This window comes from Coenobita brevimanus, chromosome 13, assembly GCF_032717465.1.
Source record: "Coenobita brevimanus isolate Jiangsu-jjx chromosome 13, ASM3271746v2, whole genome shotgun sequence".
NCBI classification, from domain to species: Eukaryota; Metazoa; Arthropoda; class Malacostraca; order Decapoda; family Coenobitidae; genus Coenobita; species Coenobita brevimanus.
This window is the reverse complement of record NC_136966.1, coordinates 40,333,321-40,352,804: the sequence shown is the minus strand read 5'-3', so window position 1 is coordinate 40,352,804 and position 19,484 is coordinate 40,333,321. Positions and strand designations below refer to the sequence as shown.

The 19,484-nt window shown below is 43.0% G+C and overlaps 1 protein-coding gene across 1 annotated transcript in view; it reads right to left on the bottom strand.

Moving 5' to 3' along the window:
* Window positions 1–823: 823 nt before the first annotated feature.
* Window positions 824–19,484, bottom strand: part of LOC145414170 (mitochondrial tRNA methylthiotransferase CDK5RAP1) — an 82,068-nt gene continuing 63,407 nt past the window's right edge. The window contains exons 5-6 of the mRNA XM_080283739.1: window positions 1,947–2,033; window positions 824–1,031 (exon numbers count right to left, since the gene is read on the bottom strand). Of these exons, the coding sequence (XP_080139865.1) occupies window positions 867–1,031; window positions 1,947–2,033 (252 nt within the window). The 3' untranslated portion in view covers window positions 824–866. The remainder of the gene's footprint in view (window positions 1,032–1,946; window positions 2,034–19,484) is intronic.

Sequence of the window (19,484 nt, the reverse complement as noted above, 5' to 3'; positions counted from 1 at the left end):
TTGAATGATGCAGTGCATGAAAGGGTACAGCAGGGAAGAAAGGTTGCAGGTTCATTGAAAACAGTGATAAGGAATAGAAAAGTATGTATAAAAGTAAAAAAGTTGCCGCATGACACCACTGTCCTCCCTACTCTAATATATGGAAATGAAGCTAGGATCCTGTTAGAAGGACACAAGTCAAGACTGACAGCAGTGAAAATTAGTTATCTGAAAGGAGTATACAGAGTTACATGGAGAGACAGACAACTGAGAAAGTGAAGGAGCGCTGTGATGTTGATGTATATGTGACGGAAAATGTTAAGGGAAATATTCTGAGATGGTCTCGTTGTGAAGAGGATGGAAAATGAGACTAGGCAGGTGTATGAGAGCTAGGTCAAGGGGGAAGGGGAGGCCAGGGATGAATTGGAGGGATAGAGACATATCCGAGAAGGGTGTGTGAGTTGGAGGGACGGCAGCCAAATGGCAGAGGACAGGGCAACATGGAGGGAATTTGCTTGTTGCCACCCCTTACATTATTAAGGCAGCTGGCTATACTCTAACAGTCAGATAAACAGCTTAACATTATGCACCTGGAGACATATTTTTTAGTTTATTTATGCTGCTTTCAGACATTTTATGCACTTAAGATCTCTATTAGTGAACGGGTTAAGGAAACCTATACATAACCCTTGCAGTCTGCAGTGTCCCTTACAGTGAATAAAACTGTCTGGAGACAGCAAAAATAAAATGAAATGTACATCACTTGACTGAAGGGGCTAACAGGTACCAACAGCATTTTAAAAGGTAATGTATATTAGAAAACAATGTACATTAGGAGAAAAAACAATCAACATATGATGTGGATTTACTGAATCTGCAGCCACACTCTATGTAATTAAGCTTCCTGCAGTGGCCGCCAAAGTTGTGACTGAAACTGGTACACCTTTCAACACCTGTGATGAAGCATCTGTGATCTTGACCCACACATAATCACCCGGCTGGATCCTTTGACTGCCATCCTTAGTCTCCACCTCCACATCTGGGAATATCACCTTGGGGAAAGAGGAAAATAAAGTCAGCCCTCACTTAAAGTCTACCTTGTGTGATGACAAAATGCTTCTTTAAGTGAAACAACACTGAGCAATGTCTTGAGTTCAGGATGAAGGGGTTAAAAAAAAAAAAAATCTGACCAACAAATGACTTATAACGAATCACAAGTAATTTCAAGTGATAAGTACATCTTAATTCTCCACCAAGTTAATAATGAAACAACATTTAAGTGGAATAACTGTACATTAGGACCACCTATGCATCCTCCGAGCACTTCACTATACAGTGCTGCACTCTCATTGTACTGCAGCTCCTCAAGCCACAACACACTTATTCAACTCATGCACTTCATTCTCACAACAAAGACAATTCCTCAACACATCTCAGCACAACATCTCTAGGAGTGCTCATACAAAGTGGCCAAAGTGGAATGCAGTTCACTGGGTTCCAGTGCAGAAGAGTCTGGGACCACAGCAACAAGAGATCATTTAAACTTGACCCTACAGTCTAAAAGTTCATCATGACTCACTATCCTCAAAAGGCGTTTGAAGTAAAAAACTGTTCTGTGCTTATAAGTTCAACCACAGGCCAAAAGTACTCTATCCTATCATCATCATTATGACTTTTTCCCACCTAATGATGTTACTTGATAGTTGTTTATCTGAAATAAGAATGCATGAATGCATTCTAGGCATTAACCTATTGAATCTGGGTGGTCATTTTCAGTTTATTCTTCTTACTACCAGGTGATTATATTCAAACAGGGAAAGATCTCTCATACTGAAGGGATTTATCAAGGCTACACCTAACCCCTCCATTTTAAAAAGTCTATTGTAAGCTGAATAAAACTGGAAGGAGAAGGTCTGATTAAAATGAAACATTATGTGACTGAAGGGGTTAAAATGTTGAGTACCTACCTTAGTGTTGCCATCATTCCGACCCACCAGGTCAGTCTTTGATCTCTTGCTCTCACCTTCCACCAACACTGCCTGCATCTGTCCTATCTGATGGGCAACAAGGGGTATTTTGAAATTTGTACTCAAGTACAAGAAGTCCTTGTAAGTACTAAACTTTTTTTTTTATACTTTCTTTGGCATTAATTCCACACACTACAGAAACTTGACTACTGACAATCCATTGATATCTGAAAAAGCTGAGGTAAGCCTACAAATATTTCCTCAACAGGTATTGGACTGTTATTGTATGTGTGTGTGTGTGTGTGTTCTTACCTAACTGTATCATTACAGGAATGTCATACATATCCTTAAATTTGTGTATATTTTGGCACAAACTATTTCAATCAGTAGCGCATTCCACTGATCAATTGCCTATTTGGGAAACTGAATTTCCTTATGTCTTTATTGCCTCTCTTTTTATGTAGTTTTTTGCAGTTTCCTCTTGCTGATGCTTTTCCATAGGTTATATATTCATTTTTGTCTATTTCCTCTTTCCTAAGATGCATTTATATAGCATAATCATGTCTCCTCTTTTCCTTCTCTCCTGTAGTGTTGGTAGATTCAGTTTTTCTAGTCTTAGATCCATTAAGCTTGGTACTCATCTTGTAGCTGCCCTTTGTACTTTGTCAATCTTATCTATGTGTTTTTTGAGATGAGGATTCCAGACTACTGATGCATACTCCAGGGTTGATCTGATGAATGATGTTATTATCTTTCTCAGCATGTCTTCACTTATATATGTGAATGCTATTCTCATATTAGCAAGCAGTGTACTGTATACATGTACATTGCTTCTCACTAATATGGTCAGCTGGAGATAGTCTGTTACTGATAATCACTCCGGGGACATTCTTCCTTTCAATGTTTACGGTTGAACTTCCGGTCTTTTTTTTTATTTTTACCAAACTTAATTACATGACACTTGTGCACATTAAATTCTATTTGCCATTTATTGCTCCATCCATGCTGCTTATTTAATTCTTCTTGTAGCTCTCTGCAAAAATCTGTGTTAGTAGTTTTCATCCATCCATCATCCAGTCATATGTTGTCCCACGAGGAGTGCAGAAACCCAGGGCTAGGCAAGCTGGTCCTGACATTTAAGATGAGAGTGACCAGCCTCATTCATCCCTGCGTGGCATAACGTAAGCAATAAACCCCAACCACCCCATGGATATAAACCTAAGCAGGCTCAACCTAATTGGAATGCCTTAATTACCCACTAAACCACCAGGCACCATAATTTTATTACAGTGGAGTCTCTTTTATCCGAAATTCTTTTAACTGTAATATGCCATTAACCGTAAGTTTTACTAAAACGTTCTCATTTCGATTAACTGCAAAAATCTGAAAATTATCCGAAAATTCAAACACGGCGGGGTCGTTTCACGCCACTAGCGTTAGTTTACGGTTGCCCTGCTAGTCACTAGAGCGAGTTGCCCACTCCCTCACCTGCATCAACCACCTCGGAAGATTTGGATGATGTGGGAGATGATGTGGATGATGTGGAAATGACTGAATAAGGAAATAGAAAATATGAAAAAACAATTATGTTTAAGACTTTATTTGTCTGAACTGCATACAGTGAATTATGTAATTGTTTTGATGAAGGTTTATTTAAGTTTATTTGAGTGAAGATTTATTTAAGCTGACAGTTTCTATTGCAGTTACAAAAGCGCAGTAACATACGTAGTTACTACAGGGTATTAGGTGTGTTGGTGATGGTTGAGTGGCTTTTGGGATGCTGGTGGTGGTGATGGGCTAGACATCGCCAGAAATGGGTGATGGGTGAGTACAATACTGTTCCCTTGTATCCTACATATTATTACAGTATCTTTTATCCAAAAGAATCGATTAAATGAAACTTTGAAAGTCCCATGATTTTCAGATAAAAGAGACTCCACTGTATGTGGTTACCACCCAGCATGGTACATGGTTTCCTGGTGTACAGGAAACCATTTGGCTTGTCACTCAGTGTAGAGTCACCCATGGGCAGAAGGATGAGGAAAGAATGAAGGAAAGAAAGACAGAAGAGGGAGTGTAAAGTCACCCATAGACAGAAGAAAGAGGAAAGAAAGACAGAAGAGTAAGGAAGAAAGGAAATGGCAGAAACCTAAAGCAGTACTACACTGAGTGAGTGGATGGTGAGTGCCCCCAGTAATTTTTCTTTTTATTTTTGCATCATCAGCAAACAAATTTAGATAGCTTCCATTTCCAACGTTACTATGTCATTTACATTGACTAAAAACTTAATTGGTGCCAGCACTAAGCCCTGTGGAACTCTGCTAGTCACTTCCCTCCATGATGAGTAATTTCCCCTTAGTCTGTTCTCATTTCCGCTTTTCTGAGAAAATCCTGCAACCAACAGTACAGGTTGCCTTGGACTCCATGATGGTGCAGTTTCCATAAAAGTTTTTGGTGCAGTACTCCGTCAAATGCTTTCTTGAAATTTAAATAGATACTGTCCACCCATCCTTCTCTTTTCTGTAATGTTTCTGTAACTCTATCATAGCAGCATAACAGATTAGTAACACATGATTTTCACTTTCTTAAACCAAACTGCCTTTCTGTTATCATACTGTGATCTTCTAGATGGTTTACCCAAACTTTTCTTATAAGCTTTTCTAGTATCTTACAACACTGGTCAATGATACTGGTCGGTAGTTGAGTGGATTCTGTCTATTTCCTTTCTTGAATAAGGGAACAATGTTTACTTGCTTCCAAATACTGTATCAGGTAGTGTACCCTGCCTTAAGGATTCCTTGATTATTAAATATATTGGGCTACTAAACTCTTTTGCACATTCATGTAGCACCCAACCTGAAATTTCATCAGGACCATTTGCTTTTCCTTTGTCTAATTTACTTAACTCTTCCTGTATTTCTTTTTCTGACATCTGTATATCTGGTAATATAATTGGGCATATAGTGTATGTTCCACATCATCTCCTTCAAAAATATTTCTTCTGTAAAAACTGATTGGAAAATTTTACTTAGTGCTTCACAAAAATCTTTCTCTTGTGTACAGATGATCCACTTGTCTGTAAGGGACAGTAAATTAACTCTGTTTTTTTTTTCTTTGGATATACAGTCAACCCTTGGCTCTCACAAGTAATTGGTACCCTAGGCGACCCACCATAGCCAAAATCGCGATAGCCATACTTAAGAACTAATGGGAAAAATTCTAATTGGTTCCCCGACCTCCAACTTTACCCCAACCTTACCCTATTTTCACATCTCCTTCACTAAAATACCTGGGATTACAAACCAATGCTGCAAATTAACAACAGTACAGTACATAAAGGTTATAAATAAAACAGAATTAACTGTAATAAGCCATTTTACTTAACATTTTTGGAGAGGATGAGGGGCTTGGGTGGGTTGAAGGGGTTCCGAGGCTGGGGTGGAGAATTACTGGCCACCCCTCCGACGTTCTATCTCGTCTAGGATTTGATCAGCTTCATCAGGAGTCCGGAAGGGACCCTGAGCATAAGGCAGGTTCTTCCTCTTCCTCACTTGCCGTCCTGGGTTAGCCACGTTACGTGCACCAATGGTAGGAGGGTTGGATGGGGTATTGGTGGCCATTGTGGTTGAACAATAGGTCTTCACGGCTATAGCTGCTGTCGACTGGTAACGCTGACTCTCTCTGAACCTTGGCGGGAAGGATGGGTAGCTGTAACCATGTCTTGGGCCAATCAGCGCTCAGGTAGCCTGTGACATCGCGCCAATCACGGCGCGAGTATACGCATGGGCGGAGCTCGCGCGATTTGAATGTTTCTGGCCGACCATCGTCCGCGATAGCAGTATTTGAGGTCGCGATAAAGGTAATCGTGTTGCATTTCACCTGTCCGTGATAGCCATGAAACGCGATAGCAAAACCCGTGATAGCCAAGGGTTGACTGTAGCTGTAAAATAGCTCAGGCTGATCACTACTTTTATTTATAACATCTTCCTCAAACTGTCTTAGGGCTTCTCTCCTTATCCTTGTATAACTGTTTCTTGCCTGTTTATAGTTGTTATATGCTGTCTCACTATTGTGTCTTCTGTATCTATTCCACAGCAAGTCTCTTTTTTCTTTTGAAAAAAAACATTTATTAAACCATTTATTTTCATTTCTGTTTCTTTGTGCAGAGAGATGTAATTTTGGACTCCTATTTCATAAAAATCACAGAATTTTCTATATATAACATTTAAATCTTGTCCTCTAAGCTCCTTTTCCCAATCTGTTTCTAAGAAGTACTTCTTCTGGTCATGGTAGTGGCCCTTTTTGTAGTCTAGACTCTTTTTGTAATTCTCATTACTGGTAACTATGTCATATGCAATCCTGAAGCTGCAATTTAATACTGCATGTCACTTTTGTCTAATGGAGGGTGATACATCATACTGCTAATATCATTTTCTTACCCAGTAAATGTAAAATCTAGTACTGATGGATCATCAAGTCCTCTTTTTCTGGTGTCTTCCTTTACATCTTGTGTTAGGAAAAACTCCCGCACAAGATCCAGAAGCTTTTGATCCCAACAGCATACATGGCTTTTTATATCTACAGTATTTCAATTTATATCTGTATTCAAATCTCCTGTTAATACAATTCTTTTAGACTCCTCTTCCATTCTATGTAGTAATGTTCTTAAACTCTGAATTGTATTTTTCTGCCAGGTCTTCATATCTGCCTCTTTCCCAAGTGTTTGTTTTGGGTGGCATGTATAAATCTGCCACAATTACTTTCCCTTCAAATGTGTTAATCTCTAATGCAATCAGTTCTATGTGTGAAGGTATATCTAGTTCTATATCTCAGACTTGTAGATTTTTCTTTGTTTACAATTCCTCCTCCTTTTCTAAAATTTCTGTTTTTTCTCCATACATTGTACTGTATTCGTCTAAGTTTAGGGCATCGTTTGATATATTTGGGGTTAATTTTTTTTCAGTTAGGCAATTAGGCAAATAATATGTGATTCCTTATCTCTGGTATAGTCTTCCATCTCTAATAATTTAGACACATTCCACCTATATTCGAGTACATGAACTTAATCATCTCGTTTACACACTTGCCATAACTTGTGTCTACTACTTTCCTTCTTTTTATTCCCCACTGGTTATGTACGGTACCACTTTCGTACCTGCAATCCTATTACTTTGTAAAAAAAATTTATTCTTCTCTTCCTCTTATCTTTCCTCGTTCTTTGTTTTTGCCTCCTCCCTCTTCTCCTTTAGTATTCCCAACTCCTTTTGAGTTAGGCATCTTTTCATCCACATTTTTTAAAAATCCTTTTTTTCCATATTTTTTTTTGTTTTGCATTTTTTAGTAGCCAAATGGTTTCCTGTACATCAGGAAACCATTTACTATGCTGGGAGGTAACCATATAACCAAATTTTGGCACCTGGTGGTTTAGCGGGTACTTATTGTGCTCCACTCGGACTGAACTGGTGAAGGTTTATATCCAAGGGGTGATTGGGGTTTACTGCTCATGTAATGACACTCAGGGATGAGTAAGGCTGGTCACCCTCATCTTAAATGTCAGGACCAACTGCTTAGCCCCAGGCTTCTACGCTCCTCATGGGGCAACGTAGGATTGGATGATGGATGGATGGAGTATTTCCTCCACAGTGTTCACACTCTGGAAGGTTACTTTCAGAGGCCTTGATTTGTTTCTCTCATATTTCCCTTGCTTTCTGTGTTCCTCTGTGTCTTTATCACAGATTTCCTCTGATGCTTCCTTCAATATGCTCATTATATTCGTCACCTTTTTGTCTCTCGGAATTTTGTTTTTTATTTCTTCATCTATACCAGTGATTACTATAAATCTGTTGATATCTACAGAATCTTTGACCAATTTGGGGTTGTTCTTGATTATTTCTTTCACTTCTTTTCTAATGCTTTATCTTTGATTCTTGTTTCTGTCTTTCCTCACTTTTACCATTTCGGCATATGTAGTTTCCACATAATCTTTGTAGCTTTGCATCACTTCATTCAACTGGGTTATCTTCTCTTCACTATCACTGCTTTGGTCTATCAGACTGCTTGCTTGCCTAATGGAGTGCTTCTGAAAAGCCTAGTATTCCGCTAGATGGCTCCACGTTTAGGACAAACACATTCCCCACGCTGTTTAAAAAGCATATTTTTCATTGTTAAATACCTACACTGTTGTGTGAAACTGTGAATCTCAATGATGTCATATATCATAATAAAAATAATACAAACAGAACATGTATAAATAACGTAGTGTGAATTGTTTATATTTATCATAAACGGAAATTATAATATCACTGACAGCATGTGATGGCAACCCGCCCTTCAGTGGCCCAATATTATTTAATTTTGGCTACATTTACTGCAAGTTAGGTTCTTAATACACTGTTTGTTCAGACTGCAAATTACACCTAGTGGGTATTTTGACTCATTCAGTCTCTATGTAGGCAGAAATTTAATGTTAAGTAAATACTGGGACTCGATATTTTGCTCACACTCTTCACGCATATATATATATATATATATATACAGTAGTGCACCAACTTTCGCTACAGCAGGATTCGCGGAATCCACTTTCGCGGCAGGCACCAAATATTCCCTAACTTCCACTTTTGCTTGAAAAAAATCGATTTTTGCGCACAAATTTTGGGTTTGGGACAATATTTTGAACTTTGAATTTCCTGCACCGCCCGCCCGCAACCCACCGCCATCTTGAATGACGTCATGTCAACACTCTGTCCACCCATTCCCGCCATTGTGTACGAGCGTGCTAGCTCCATTGTGTTGGATTCTCACGGTTCAATGGCTCTTAATCACACGCTACCTGCAGAAGACTAAGGAAATAACAGAGGTGGAAGTACCATTGGAAGCCGAGGGGGCAGCCGACCATGGTGCTATCCCTACTGACAGTGCCATAGAGGAGCTTAACCTGGATGAAGATTTCAATGGATTTGTTCAAGAGAACCTAGCACAAAGGTAAATTCAGCACAGAGTGGAAGTGTTGCATCAAGTTGCATCTGAGGAGGCAGAGAGAGAGAGTGGTAGCGAGGCAGCAAGAGGTGGCGCCAATACGTCTGGCGTGGCTAAATAAGCCCGCCATGCGCCTCGGATACTTACCCCCAACATCCATTAAACACCTCAACATGGTCTCTGTGGTATGTTTCTCCTCATATAATGTGTACTGTACAGTTTTTATTGTTTGTATCTCACAATGCAATGTACAATAGTGATTTGATGTACTGTATTGCAAGTGAAAATGAAAATCTGATGTTACTTTAGGATAACCGGGAACCAATTAGCCTTTTTGCCATAAAGACAATGCCCCAATTTTCGCTAATTCCACTTTCGCGCATTATTTTTGGACCCAATTAGGCGCGAAAATTGGTGCCCCACTGTATATATATATACACAATAATAATCCCTCTAATATCTGAACGCCCAATATCCGAACATCCCCACTAACTGGACATAATCGTCCCGGGATCCAAAAAAAAAAAAAAAAAAAAAAAATCCTGCCCATAATTTGAACTTGGCGCGTGGGGCACGGGACAGCTTTGTTGTGGTGCGTCATTCCTCCGACGTCCGCTAGAGCGCCCCTGCATCCTCCCCATTTTCTGCCTGTCTCTCGTCGCAAGTGCACGCTCGTCGTCATGGCTGCCCACGTGCTCGCTTTTGTGGTGGTGCCTTACCTGCTGCAGGCACTCCTGCTGCTCTCGTGCCTCTCCTTCGTGTGTGTGATGATGTCCCCACCACCTGAGAAGACGAAGAGAGTGTTGACTCTGGAGAAGAAATGGGAGATATTGGAGAAAGTAGATGCGGGATGGTCTTCTTCCTGCATCCTCCGCGAGTTCAACTTGGTCCGATCTACTTTGTTTGATATTGAGAGATCCCGAGACAAACTCATGTAGTACACGGCTGACTTCTCATTGAGAAGCAAACGCAACGTGGAGAGGATGGTGATGTTTACTCCCAAGTTTGCTGAAGTCGACCGCTCCATGTTGATTTCGTATCGACAGCAACGTGCTGCTGGTGTGATGGTACGTGGTACGAAGCTGAAGGCTGCTGCTGAGAAGTTCGCCAGGCTTCACGACGCCCTAGACTTCAAGGTATCCAAGGGTTGGCTCTTCGCGTTCAAGTTACGGCATGGCCTTACCAACCGTAAAGCTCATGGCGAAGCTTTGGACGCTAACGAGGATGGAGTTGACAAGTTTCGGCACAAGGTGAAGGGCTTGATCAACAGGGAGGGCCTCACTCTCGGTCAAGTCTACAACGCTGAGGAAACAGGTTTATTCTATCGCTCTTTGCCAACGAACACTCTAGCCGAGGAGAGGGACAAGCGTGTACCTGGCCGCAAGCTTTCCAAGCAACGGCTATCTGCTTTGTGTTGTGCCAATGCTAACAGCATGCACCGGCTTAAGCCCGTTATTGTTGGCCGTGCATAGCAGCCTCGGTGTCTTCGTGGGGTGATGGATGTCCTTCCTGTCGTCTGGTACCATTCTTTGAAGGCATGGTTTACAGCCCAGATCTTCAAAGACTGGTTCCAAAGCCATTTTGTCAAGGAGGTCATACATTACCAGACGGAGACACTGGGAATCCCATGAGACCAGGTAAAGGCCCTCCTTCTCCTCGACAATGCGCCTGCCCACCCGTGCGACAAGGACTTGGTGGCTGAGAATGGCCGGATTAGGTGCATGTTTCTGCCACCTAATACAACTGCTCTCATCCAACCAATGGACCAAGGAGTGATCGTGGCAACAAAGCGCCTATACCGACGGAAGTTCCTGGACGAGGTGATGGTTGTTCTCGAGGACGAGGACGAGCGCAGGGAGGGATGGGACACGCGAAGCCCGCGGACCTTGGAAAAGCTTCCCCGCTACAACATCAAGTCTGCAATCTACAACTGGGCCAGTGCATGGAAGGAAATCCCTGTCAAGACTCTAGAAAATGGTTGGTCTCGTCTGCTTCTTGGAACGGATGTGGAGTACGATTTTCTAGGTTTTGACGTGGATGACATCCATGAACGTCTACGTACGCATGGCAACGATGTTGATGTGGACGATGTGCGTGAGTGGTTGGATGACGACGAGGGCGATCCTGGGTATCAGACCTTGTCTGATATCGAGATCGCATCCTCAGTTGCAGGTGTCAGTACCCAGCTTGAAGATTCCGACAAGGATGGCGACGATGATGCGGACTCCTCTTAGCATGGCACAACTCCAGCCATCCCCAAGCTGAGCGCACTCCAGGAACACCTTGAGTTCGTTCTCGACTACCTGGAACACCCGGACTGCAACAGGGAGATGGGGCCCTTGGGACTTGTGGAGGAAGTGCGTGCTTTCAGGCAGCGCATCATCAATCATCAGAATTGTCGTTCCTTGCATCAATCAATGATTGACAGTTTTTTCAGGCCCGTGACCCCCGCTGTGCCCAGCCTTGGCTCCACTCCGTTGCCTCCCCAAGACAGGCCCTCATGCTCCGAGCCACAGCCCAGCACATCAGCCGCGGTGGAGTCACCGCTCGACGTGAGTTTGCGTCTGTCTTCAGAGTCGTCTGCAGTGGGTACGCCATCACCACGACCCAGCAACGCACCCCGAGGTCACCTGCCAATGGTACTCTCTGACTCTGACAGTGAATAGACGCCAAGAACTTCTCCACTAGACCACATGGGAATTTACAGTGTTGTGCAGTGAAAAAAACAGTGCATTGTGTTAAGGATTTACAGTTGTGAGTGAAAAGACAATTTCTGAACTAAATTTAACGTAAACAGACGTGTGATTTTGCTTTAGAAAACGGTTATAAGAGTGGAAAAAGTTAAAGTGCAGAGTGCAACACTTATTAAGTTACAATGGAGGATAAGTTAGATAATAGTGCGCACTGTGAAGAGAATACTTCTGAGTGCGAATGACTAAATTCAGTGCAAGACTTCATGAACAGTGTACTGCAAGTGCTTCAGGAAATCCTTCTTACTGTCAGAGTCCGAGAGGAGGCGGTTATTCATCGAGATGGCCATGGACTTGCTGTAAGTAGGCAGAATGTTTCATACTGTACTCTACTGTATTTTCCATACTATACTTACCTCAAACACCTCATTTCACTCTTTTATGTCCCTTATTGGTGTGAATATGCTGTGTCTTAGGTGCTATGCATGTGCAGTAGGAAGGTGTTTTTCTGAGTTAGGCTAGGTTAGGGTCCATAACTACCAGTCCAGGAGCCAGGGACTTGTAAGTACCCAGAATGTTGAATATTGTATGAACCTACCTCAAAAACCTCATTTTATGCTTCTTTTGCATTTATTTCAGTCTTTTATGTCCCTTATTTGTGTGATTTGGGTCTTAAATAGGTGCTATGCATGTCCAGAGGGAGTTGTATAGGTGTTTCTCTGAGTTAGGGTCCATAAGTACAAGTCCATAAGCTGGGGCCCAATATCCGGACAGGACCACTATCCGGACCTAATATGGCTCTATTACGTCGGATATATATATATATTGGTAGGAGAAGGGATCTTTATTTTGTTTTTTTTGATTTGGAAAAGGCCTTTGACAGAGTCCCTAGAGAGGTGGTGAAGTGGGCAATGAGAAAGCTTGGCTTGGAGGAGTGGCTGGTTAGGGTGGTTATGGCCATGTATGTGGGTGCTCACACCCAGGTGAGAGTGAACGGAGATTTGAGTGATGAGTTTTCCGTGAATGTTGGTGTGCATCAGGGGTCAGTCTTGAGTCCCATGTTGTTTATCATGGTACTTGAAGCCCTTTCACGTGACTTTAGAAACGGACTCCCGTGGGAGTTGTTGTATGCTGATGATTTGGTGTTGATTGCAGAGAATGAAAGGGAGGCGGAGGAAAGGTTTAGGAAGTGGAGAGATGGTATGGGGCAAAAGGGTTTAAGGGTAAATGCAGATAAAACAAAAGTGATGATATCTTTTTTTTTTTTTTTTTTTTTTTTTTTTTTTTTTTTAATGCGAGGAAGAAGGAACCAAAGGCCATGAGCCCGCAGTAACAGTTCCCTCCAAGAGAAAAACAAAACACAATATAGAGCCAAATTCAAGATCCAATCATTTTGAGATGCCTGGACACACTGCGTTTGAAAGACTGGAGATCATAGGCAGCAGGAAATACAGACAGAGGGAGACAGTTCCAGAGCTGACCTGTTGCATAAATGAAAGACTGGGAGTAACGGTTAACTCTTGCATTAGAGAGTTGGACAGAAAAAGGATGAGAGTTTGCTGCCAGACGGTTGCTACGTGCCCGTCGTAGAGGCGGAGGAATGCAAGCAGACAGTTCAGAGGAGCAGTGATCATTAAAGTAGCGATAGAAAAGAGATAAAGATGCAACAGTGCGGCGAAGAGACAGAGGTTGAAGGGAGTCAGTAAGAACTGGAGAGTTAATGAGACGAAAAGCCTTTGACTCCACCCTATTGAGATGAGCTGTATGTGGGGAGCCTCCCCACACATGAGAGTTGTACTCCACACAGAGGCGGATAAAACCCCTGTATAGAGTCAACAATTGTGCAGGGGTAAAGAAAGAGAGGAGTCGGCTTAGCACACCCAATCTCTTGGAAGCAGATTTTACAAGAGATGTAATATGATCTTTCCAAGATAAGTCCCGAGTAAATGAAACCCCAAGCATGTTCAAGGATGATGCAGGATTAAGCTGAACATTATTAAACATTAGTGGGTATACCTGTGGAAGACTTTGTCGGATTGATAGGTGTAAGAACTGAGTCTTAGATGCATTAAAGACAACCATATTATTTTTACCCCAGTCAGAGATACGAGCCAAATCAGACATTAGGTGTGCCATAGCCTCATCCCTTGCTTGTTGAAGTAACTGTTGAGATGGGCGTTGCGGGAACCGAATGGAAAGGTGAAGGGTGGAGTCGTCAGCGTATGAGTGGATAGGGTTAGATGTACAGCTTAGAAGATCACTGATGAATAAAAGGAAGAGAGTTGGTGATAGGACAGAGCCCTGAGGAACACCACTGTTGATAGATCTAGGAGAAGAACGATGGCCGTCTACAACAGCGGCTATAGAACGACCAGAAAGGAAGCTAGCGATGAAGGCACAGATAGAAGGATAGAAACCGTAGGAGGGCAGTTTGGAAATTAAAGATTTATGCCAGACTCGATCGAAAGCCTTAGAGATGTCAAGTGCAATGGCAAAGCTTTCGCCAAAGTCCCGAAAGGAGGATGACCAGGAGTCTGAAAGGTAGGTGAGAAGATCGCCAGTGGAGCGTCCCTGACGGAACCCATACTGACGATTGGAAAGAAGGTTGTGATAGGAAAGATGCCTTAAAATTTTTCTATTAAGAATTGACTCGAAAACTTTTGAAATACAGGACTTTAAAGCAATTGGACGATAGTTGGAGGGTTGGGAGTGGTCACCCTTCTTTGGGGCTGGCTGAATGAGAGCAAACTTCCAGCAAGAAGGAAAGGTACAAGTTGACAGACAAAGGCGAAAGAGTTTGCCTAGGCAGGGTGTAAGCACAGAAGCACAGTTCTTGAGAACAACAGGAGGAACCCCATCCGGCCCATATGCCTTGTTAGTACTGAGGCCAGTGATGGCAGAAAATACATCAACTGAAGAAATTTTAATGTCAGCCATGAGGAAGTCAGAGGGGGGAAGTGATGGAGGAACAGCACCGGAATCGTCTAAGGTAGAATTGGAGGAGAAAGTCTGTGCGAAGAGATCTGCTTTATCAGTAGAAGAAATAGCTACAGAACCATCAGAGTAGAAAAGAGGAGGGAAGGATGATGAGGTAAAGTTGTTAGAAAGATTTTTGGCAAGATGCCAGAAGGAGCGGGAAGAATTCGAGTCGGAGAGTTGAGAGCATTTAGTATGGATGAAATTATTTTTAGTAGAGCGAAGAACAGACTTAGCACGATTCCGGGCGGAAACGTAAAGATGATGTGATTCAGGGGTGGGTTGGCTCCGGTACCTTTTGTAGGCCCCCTCCTTGTTGCGGACAGCATTAGAACAAGCGTGATTAAACCAAGGCTTTCTTGCATTAGTCAAAGGATATGAGAAAGGAATGTATGCTTCCATGCCCGAGAGAATAACCTCCGTAATGCGCAAGGCACACTCAGATGGCTCCCGGCCACGGAAGCAATAATCATTCCAGGGAAAATCAAAGAAGTACTGCCTGAGGGCCTCCCAGTCCGCGGCTCCAAAATGCCACAGATGACGTCTCACTGGAGGGTCCACAGGCCGTACCGGAGTGATAGGACAGGTTAAGGTAATAAGGTTGTGATCGGAGGAGCCCAATGGAGAGAAAAGATTAACAGAGTAAGCAGAAGGATTAGTTGTGAGGAAGAGGTCAAGTATGTTGGAGCTCTCACCAAGGCGGTCAGGGATACGGGTAGGGTGCTGTACAAGCTGCTCTAGGTCATTAAGGATAGAAAAGATGTAGGCTTGTTCACCAGGTGGATCCGTGAAAGGAGAGGAGAGCCAAAGGTGGTGGTGAACATTGAAATCTCCAAGAATGGAGATTTCAGAGAAAGGAGAAATGGATAGAATGTGTTCCATCGTAGAAGTAAGATAGTCGAAGAATTTTTGATAGTCAGTAGAATTAGGGGATAAGTAAACAGCACAGATATATTTAGTCAGAGAATGACAGGAAAGCCGAAGCCAGAGTGTGGAGAATTCAGAAGAATCAAGTTCAGGAACACGAGAGCAAGATAAGTCGTTGCGTATATATACACAACAGCCACCTTTGGCTTTGAAATGAGTATAGAGAAAGTAGGAGGATACAGAAAAGGGTTTGCTGTCAGTTGTCTCAGACAGCTGAGCCTCCGTTAGAAAAAGAAGGTGAGGTTTAGAGGAGGAGAGGTGGTGCTCAACAGAGCGAAAGTTAGAGGAAAGGCCGCGAATGCTGCAGAAATGAAGAAGAAGAGAGTCAGACCGTGGTTCCAGGCACCCTGAGTCGTCACCGGGAGACGGGCAGATGGTGGGGGCATTTATGTTCCCCCCCCCTGGGGACTCCGAGGCTTGATAAGACGACGCCATTTTGGTAAATTTTGAATAGGAAGTGTAGTGTGTACTGTGCATGTAGTGTGGTGAAGATAGTTAGAGAAATTTGTACTGGAGAGCATGCTGGCCTACTCTCTGTGTAACCGAGACTCTGAAAAAGTTCAGCAAAGGGGGATGGTCAGGAACTAGTCCTGAGGGCTGATGAAACGGGAGCTCCAGCACTCCCTGTCATCAGCTTTCCATCCACCTCGGGAGTACTGCCGTGCTCGACTGGTGCTACAGTCTACTCCTCGGGTTGGTGGCGGTACTGTCAAAGACGAGGGAGAGTGGCCATGTGCAGTTTGCCACAAGGGTGTTGGGAGTAATTCCATCTTGTGCGGTGTGTGTAATAAATGGGTGCATAAGAGATGTAGTTGTATCAGAGGTAGACTGCGAGATAATGCTGATTTTATGTGTATGGCGTGCCGGGGTGAGCAGGTGGAGATTGTCAGACGTGTGAGGATTGAACTTGCTGGTGAATCTCTAAGTGTGTGGAAGAGTTTTGTTATTTGGGAGACATGTTGAGTGTTGGAGGTGGGGCTGGAGCTAGCTCTGTGGCTAGGGTGAGAAGTGGTTGGAAGAAGTTCAGGGAGCTCTTGCCTCTCCTGACATTGAGGGGGCTCTCCCTACGTGCTAAGGGGTCTTTGTATGCAGTATGTGTTAGGAGTGTAATGCTGTATGGCAGTGAGACCTGGGCAGTGATGGAGGAAGATATTCGCCGGCTCAGACATACAGAAATGACAATGATTAGGTGGATGTGCAGTGCGTCCCTGCGTCCAAGGCCTGGAGGGGCTGGGTTTACAATGGAAGAGTTGAGAGGTAGGATGGGACTGGAGTGTATTGGTGTTGTGATGAGGAGAGGTAAATTGAGGTGGTTTGGACATGTGGAGAGGATGGGGGATGATAATTGGGTGAGGAAGGTGAGAAGTGTTAATATTGGGGGTGGGGTTATGAGGGGTAGACCGAGAAAGACATGGGACGAGGTCATTAAGTGTGACCTTAGGGTTAAGGGACTGAACAGGGAGGCTGCAATGGATCGTGCAGCGTGGAGAGCCGCCATTAGGTGACCAAGGCCGACACATGCAAGCATGTTGGAGCCTTTAAAAACGAAACGAAACGATACAGGGTGTCCACAAAAACACTCCCTGATTTCGAACAGGTATAACATGTAACTTTATTGTAATAATCTTTCACAGTTAGTAGCTTCAGATGCAGGATTTCATTCAGTTTCATGTGGTATAGGGTAGCATTAAAGGCACTCAATGTGTGCCCCTCTGGTTGCTTGGCAAACATCGATGCGACAGTCCAGTTCGGTCCAGACGCTCTGCAGCATATCTGGAGTTATCATGCGAACTGCTTCGGTGATCGAAATTTTCAGCTCCTCCAGGGTTGCAGGTAGTGGTGGTACGTAAACTGTGCTCTTCACGTACCCCCAAAGAAAGAAGTAACAAACAGTTAGGTCCAGTGACCTCGCAGGCCACTTGCAGAACACCTGATCATCTCGTCCAGCACGACCAATCCATCTGTTTGGCAGGTGCTCATTGAGAAATCTCCTGACAGCGAGATAGATATATATATATATATCTCATTCATTCATTGCCAGACGCCATGTATCCCAGACGGGGTGGCCAATGGCTTAGAGTTAATTGTTTTACAGGGAGGGGCACTAATCCTCCACCAACCCCACTTGCCACGTAGGGATGCCAACAGCATCTGGTGTTCCCAGGCGGTCACCCATCCAAGTACTAACCAATATATAAATATATATATATATATATATATATATATATATAAATGTATATATATATATATATATATATATAAAGTTATATATATTTATATATATATATATATATATATATACCACTTAAGCATCTGCTCCTCTTCAACTGATATTCATGTCCTCTTGTCACTCCACCATCATCCACAAACGGACCTTTTCTATCCACATTTTCCAGTTTTTTACACTGTTAAACACTAATCAAATCTCCCCTCTCTCTTCTCTCACTAAGTGTCAGTAACTTCAGCTTCAGTCTCTCTTCCTAAGACAATTCTCTCAAACTTGGTAGCATGCAAGTCATCATCCTCTGAACCATTTCCAATTTTCTTACGTGCTTCTTCAAATGCTGTGACCATATCACTGCTGCACAGGCTAATTTTCGTCTTATCATGGACACAATTATCTCTGGATATCATTCATTATTGGTTCCACCACAGACTCAAAGCTTCCATGAGGCAGCACCAAAAAATGTATGGTATCAGTCCTGACGACATGATGGTAGTGCTGCTGTTGGACAGCGCACCAGCCCATCCTTCCTCCACCAAACTCTGCAGCAAGGATGTATGAATCAGGCCTTTGTTCCTGGCAAAGAACACCATTACCCTTATCCAATCTATGGAGTGCAAAGAGGCACTACAGAAACTTCTACCTACATCAGTGCCTCATTGTGACTGAGGATGGGATGGACCAGGAAGAATATGAGGACACCAGAGGCAAAGAAACTCTGAATAACTTACAAAAAGTATACTATCAAGGATGCTATGTTTAACCAAGCAGAGATAAGGATGTAAGTATCTCTTGCCACATTCTAGAATGGGCAGTGCAGACTCCTCAGAAACCCCAAGACTCCAGCACCACTGCATGTTTTGGAGGGGTTAGAGCCACTGAGGATGGCTGAGATGTTGGCAGCTGCAGGGCAGGCAGTAGACTACAGCACCAGCTGAACAGGGTGGTGCTCCCAAGATGGATGGAAAACTGATGACAGGGAGAGATGCACCTCCTGTTTCATCAGCCCTCGAGATTCGTTTCTGACATCCCCCTTTGCTGAACTTTTTCAGTGTTTCAGCAACACATTAAGTTAGCATGCTCTCCAATATATGTTCCTCTAACTGACACAACCAAACTACATGCACATTTAACACACTACACTTCCTATTCAAAATATCAGAAGAATGGCATCTCAACACCAAGCCTCAGAGTCCCCATGAAGGAAAGACAATAAAAGCCCCCCCCATCTGCCCCTCTTTCGGTGACAACCAAACAAGATAACTGGAACCAGTCTGACTCACTCCATATTCATTTCTACAACATTCCTGATGTCTCCTCTACTGTTCTCTCTGTTGAACACTGTCTATCCTCCTCTAAACCTCACCTTCTCTTCCTCACCGAGACTCGATTGTCCAAGGCAAATGACAGGAAACCCTTCTCTGTATCCTCATACTTTCTCTATACTCACTTCAAAGCCAAAAGTGGGTGTTGTGTACAGTATATACACACAACAACACATCTTGCTCTTGTGCTCCTGAACTTGAATCTTCTGAATTCTCTACTCTCTGGCTTCAGTTTTCCTGTCATTCACTGACTACTGTAAACAGTGTATATCTGTGCTGTTGACTTATCCCCTAATTCTACTGACTGAAAAATTCTTTGACTATCTTATTTCTAAGATGGAACAAATCTTATCACATTCTCCTTTCTCTGAAATCTCCATTCTAGGTGATTTCAGTGTTCACCACCACCTTTGGCTCTCCT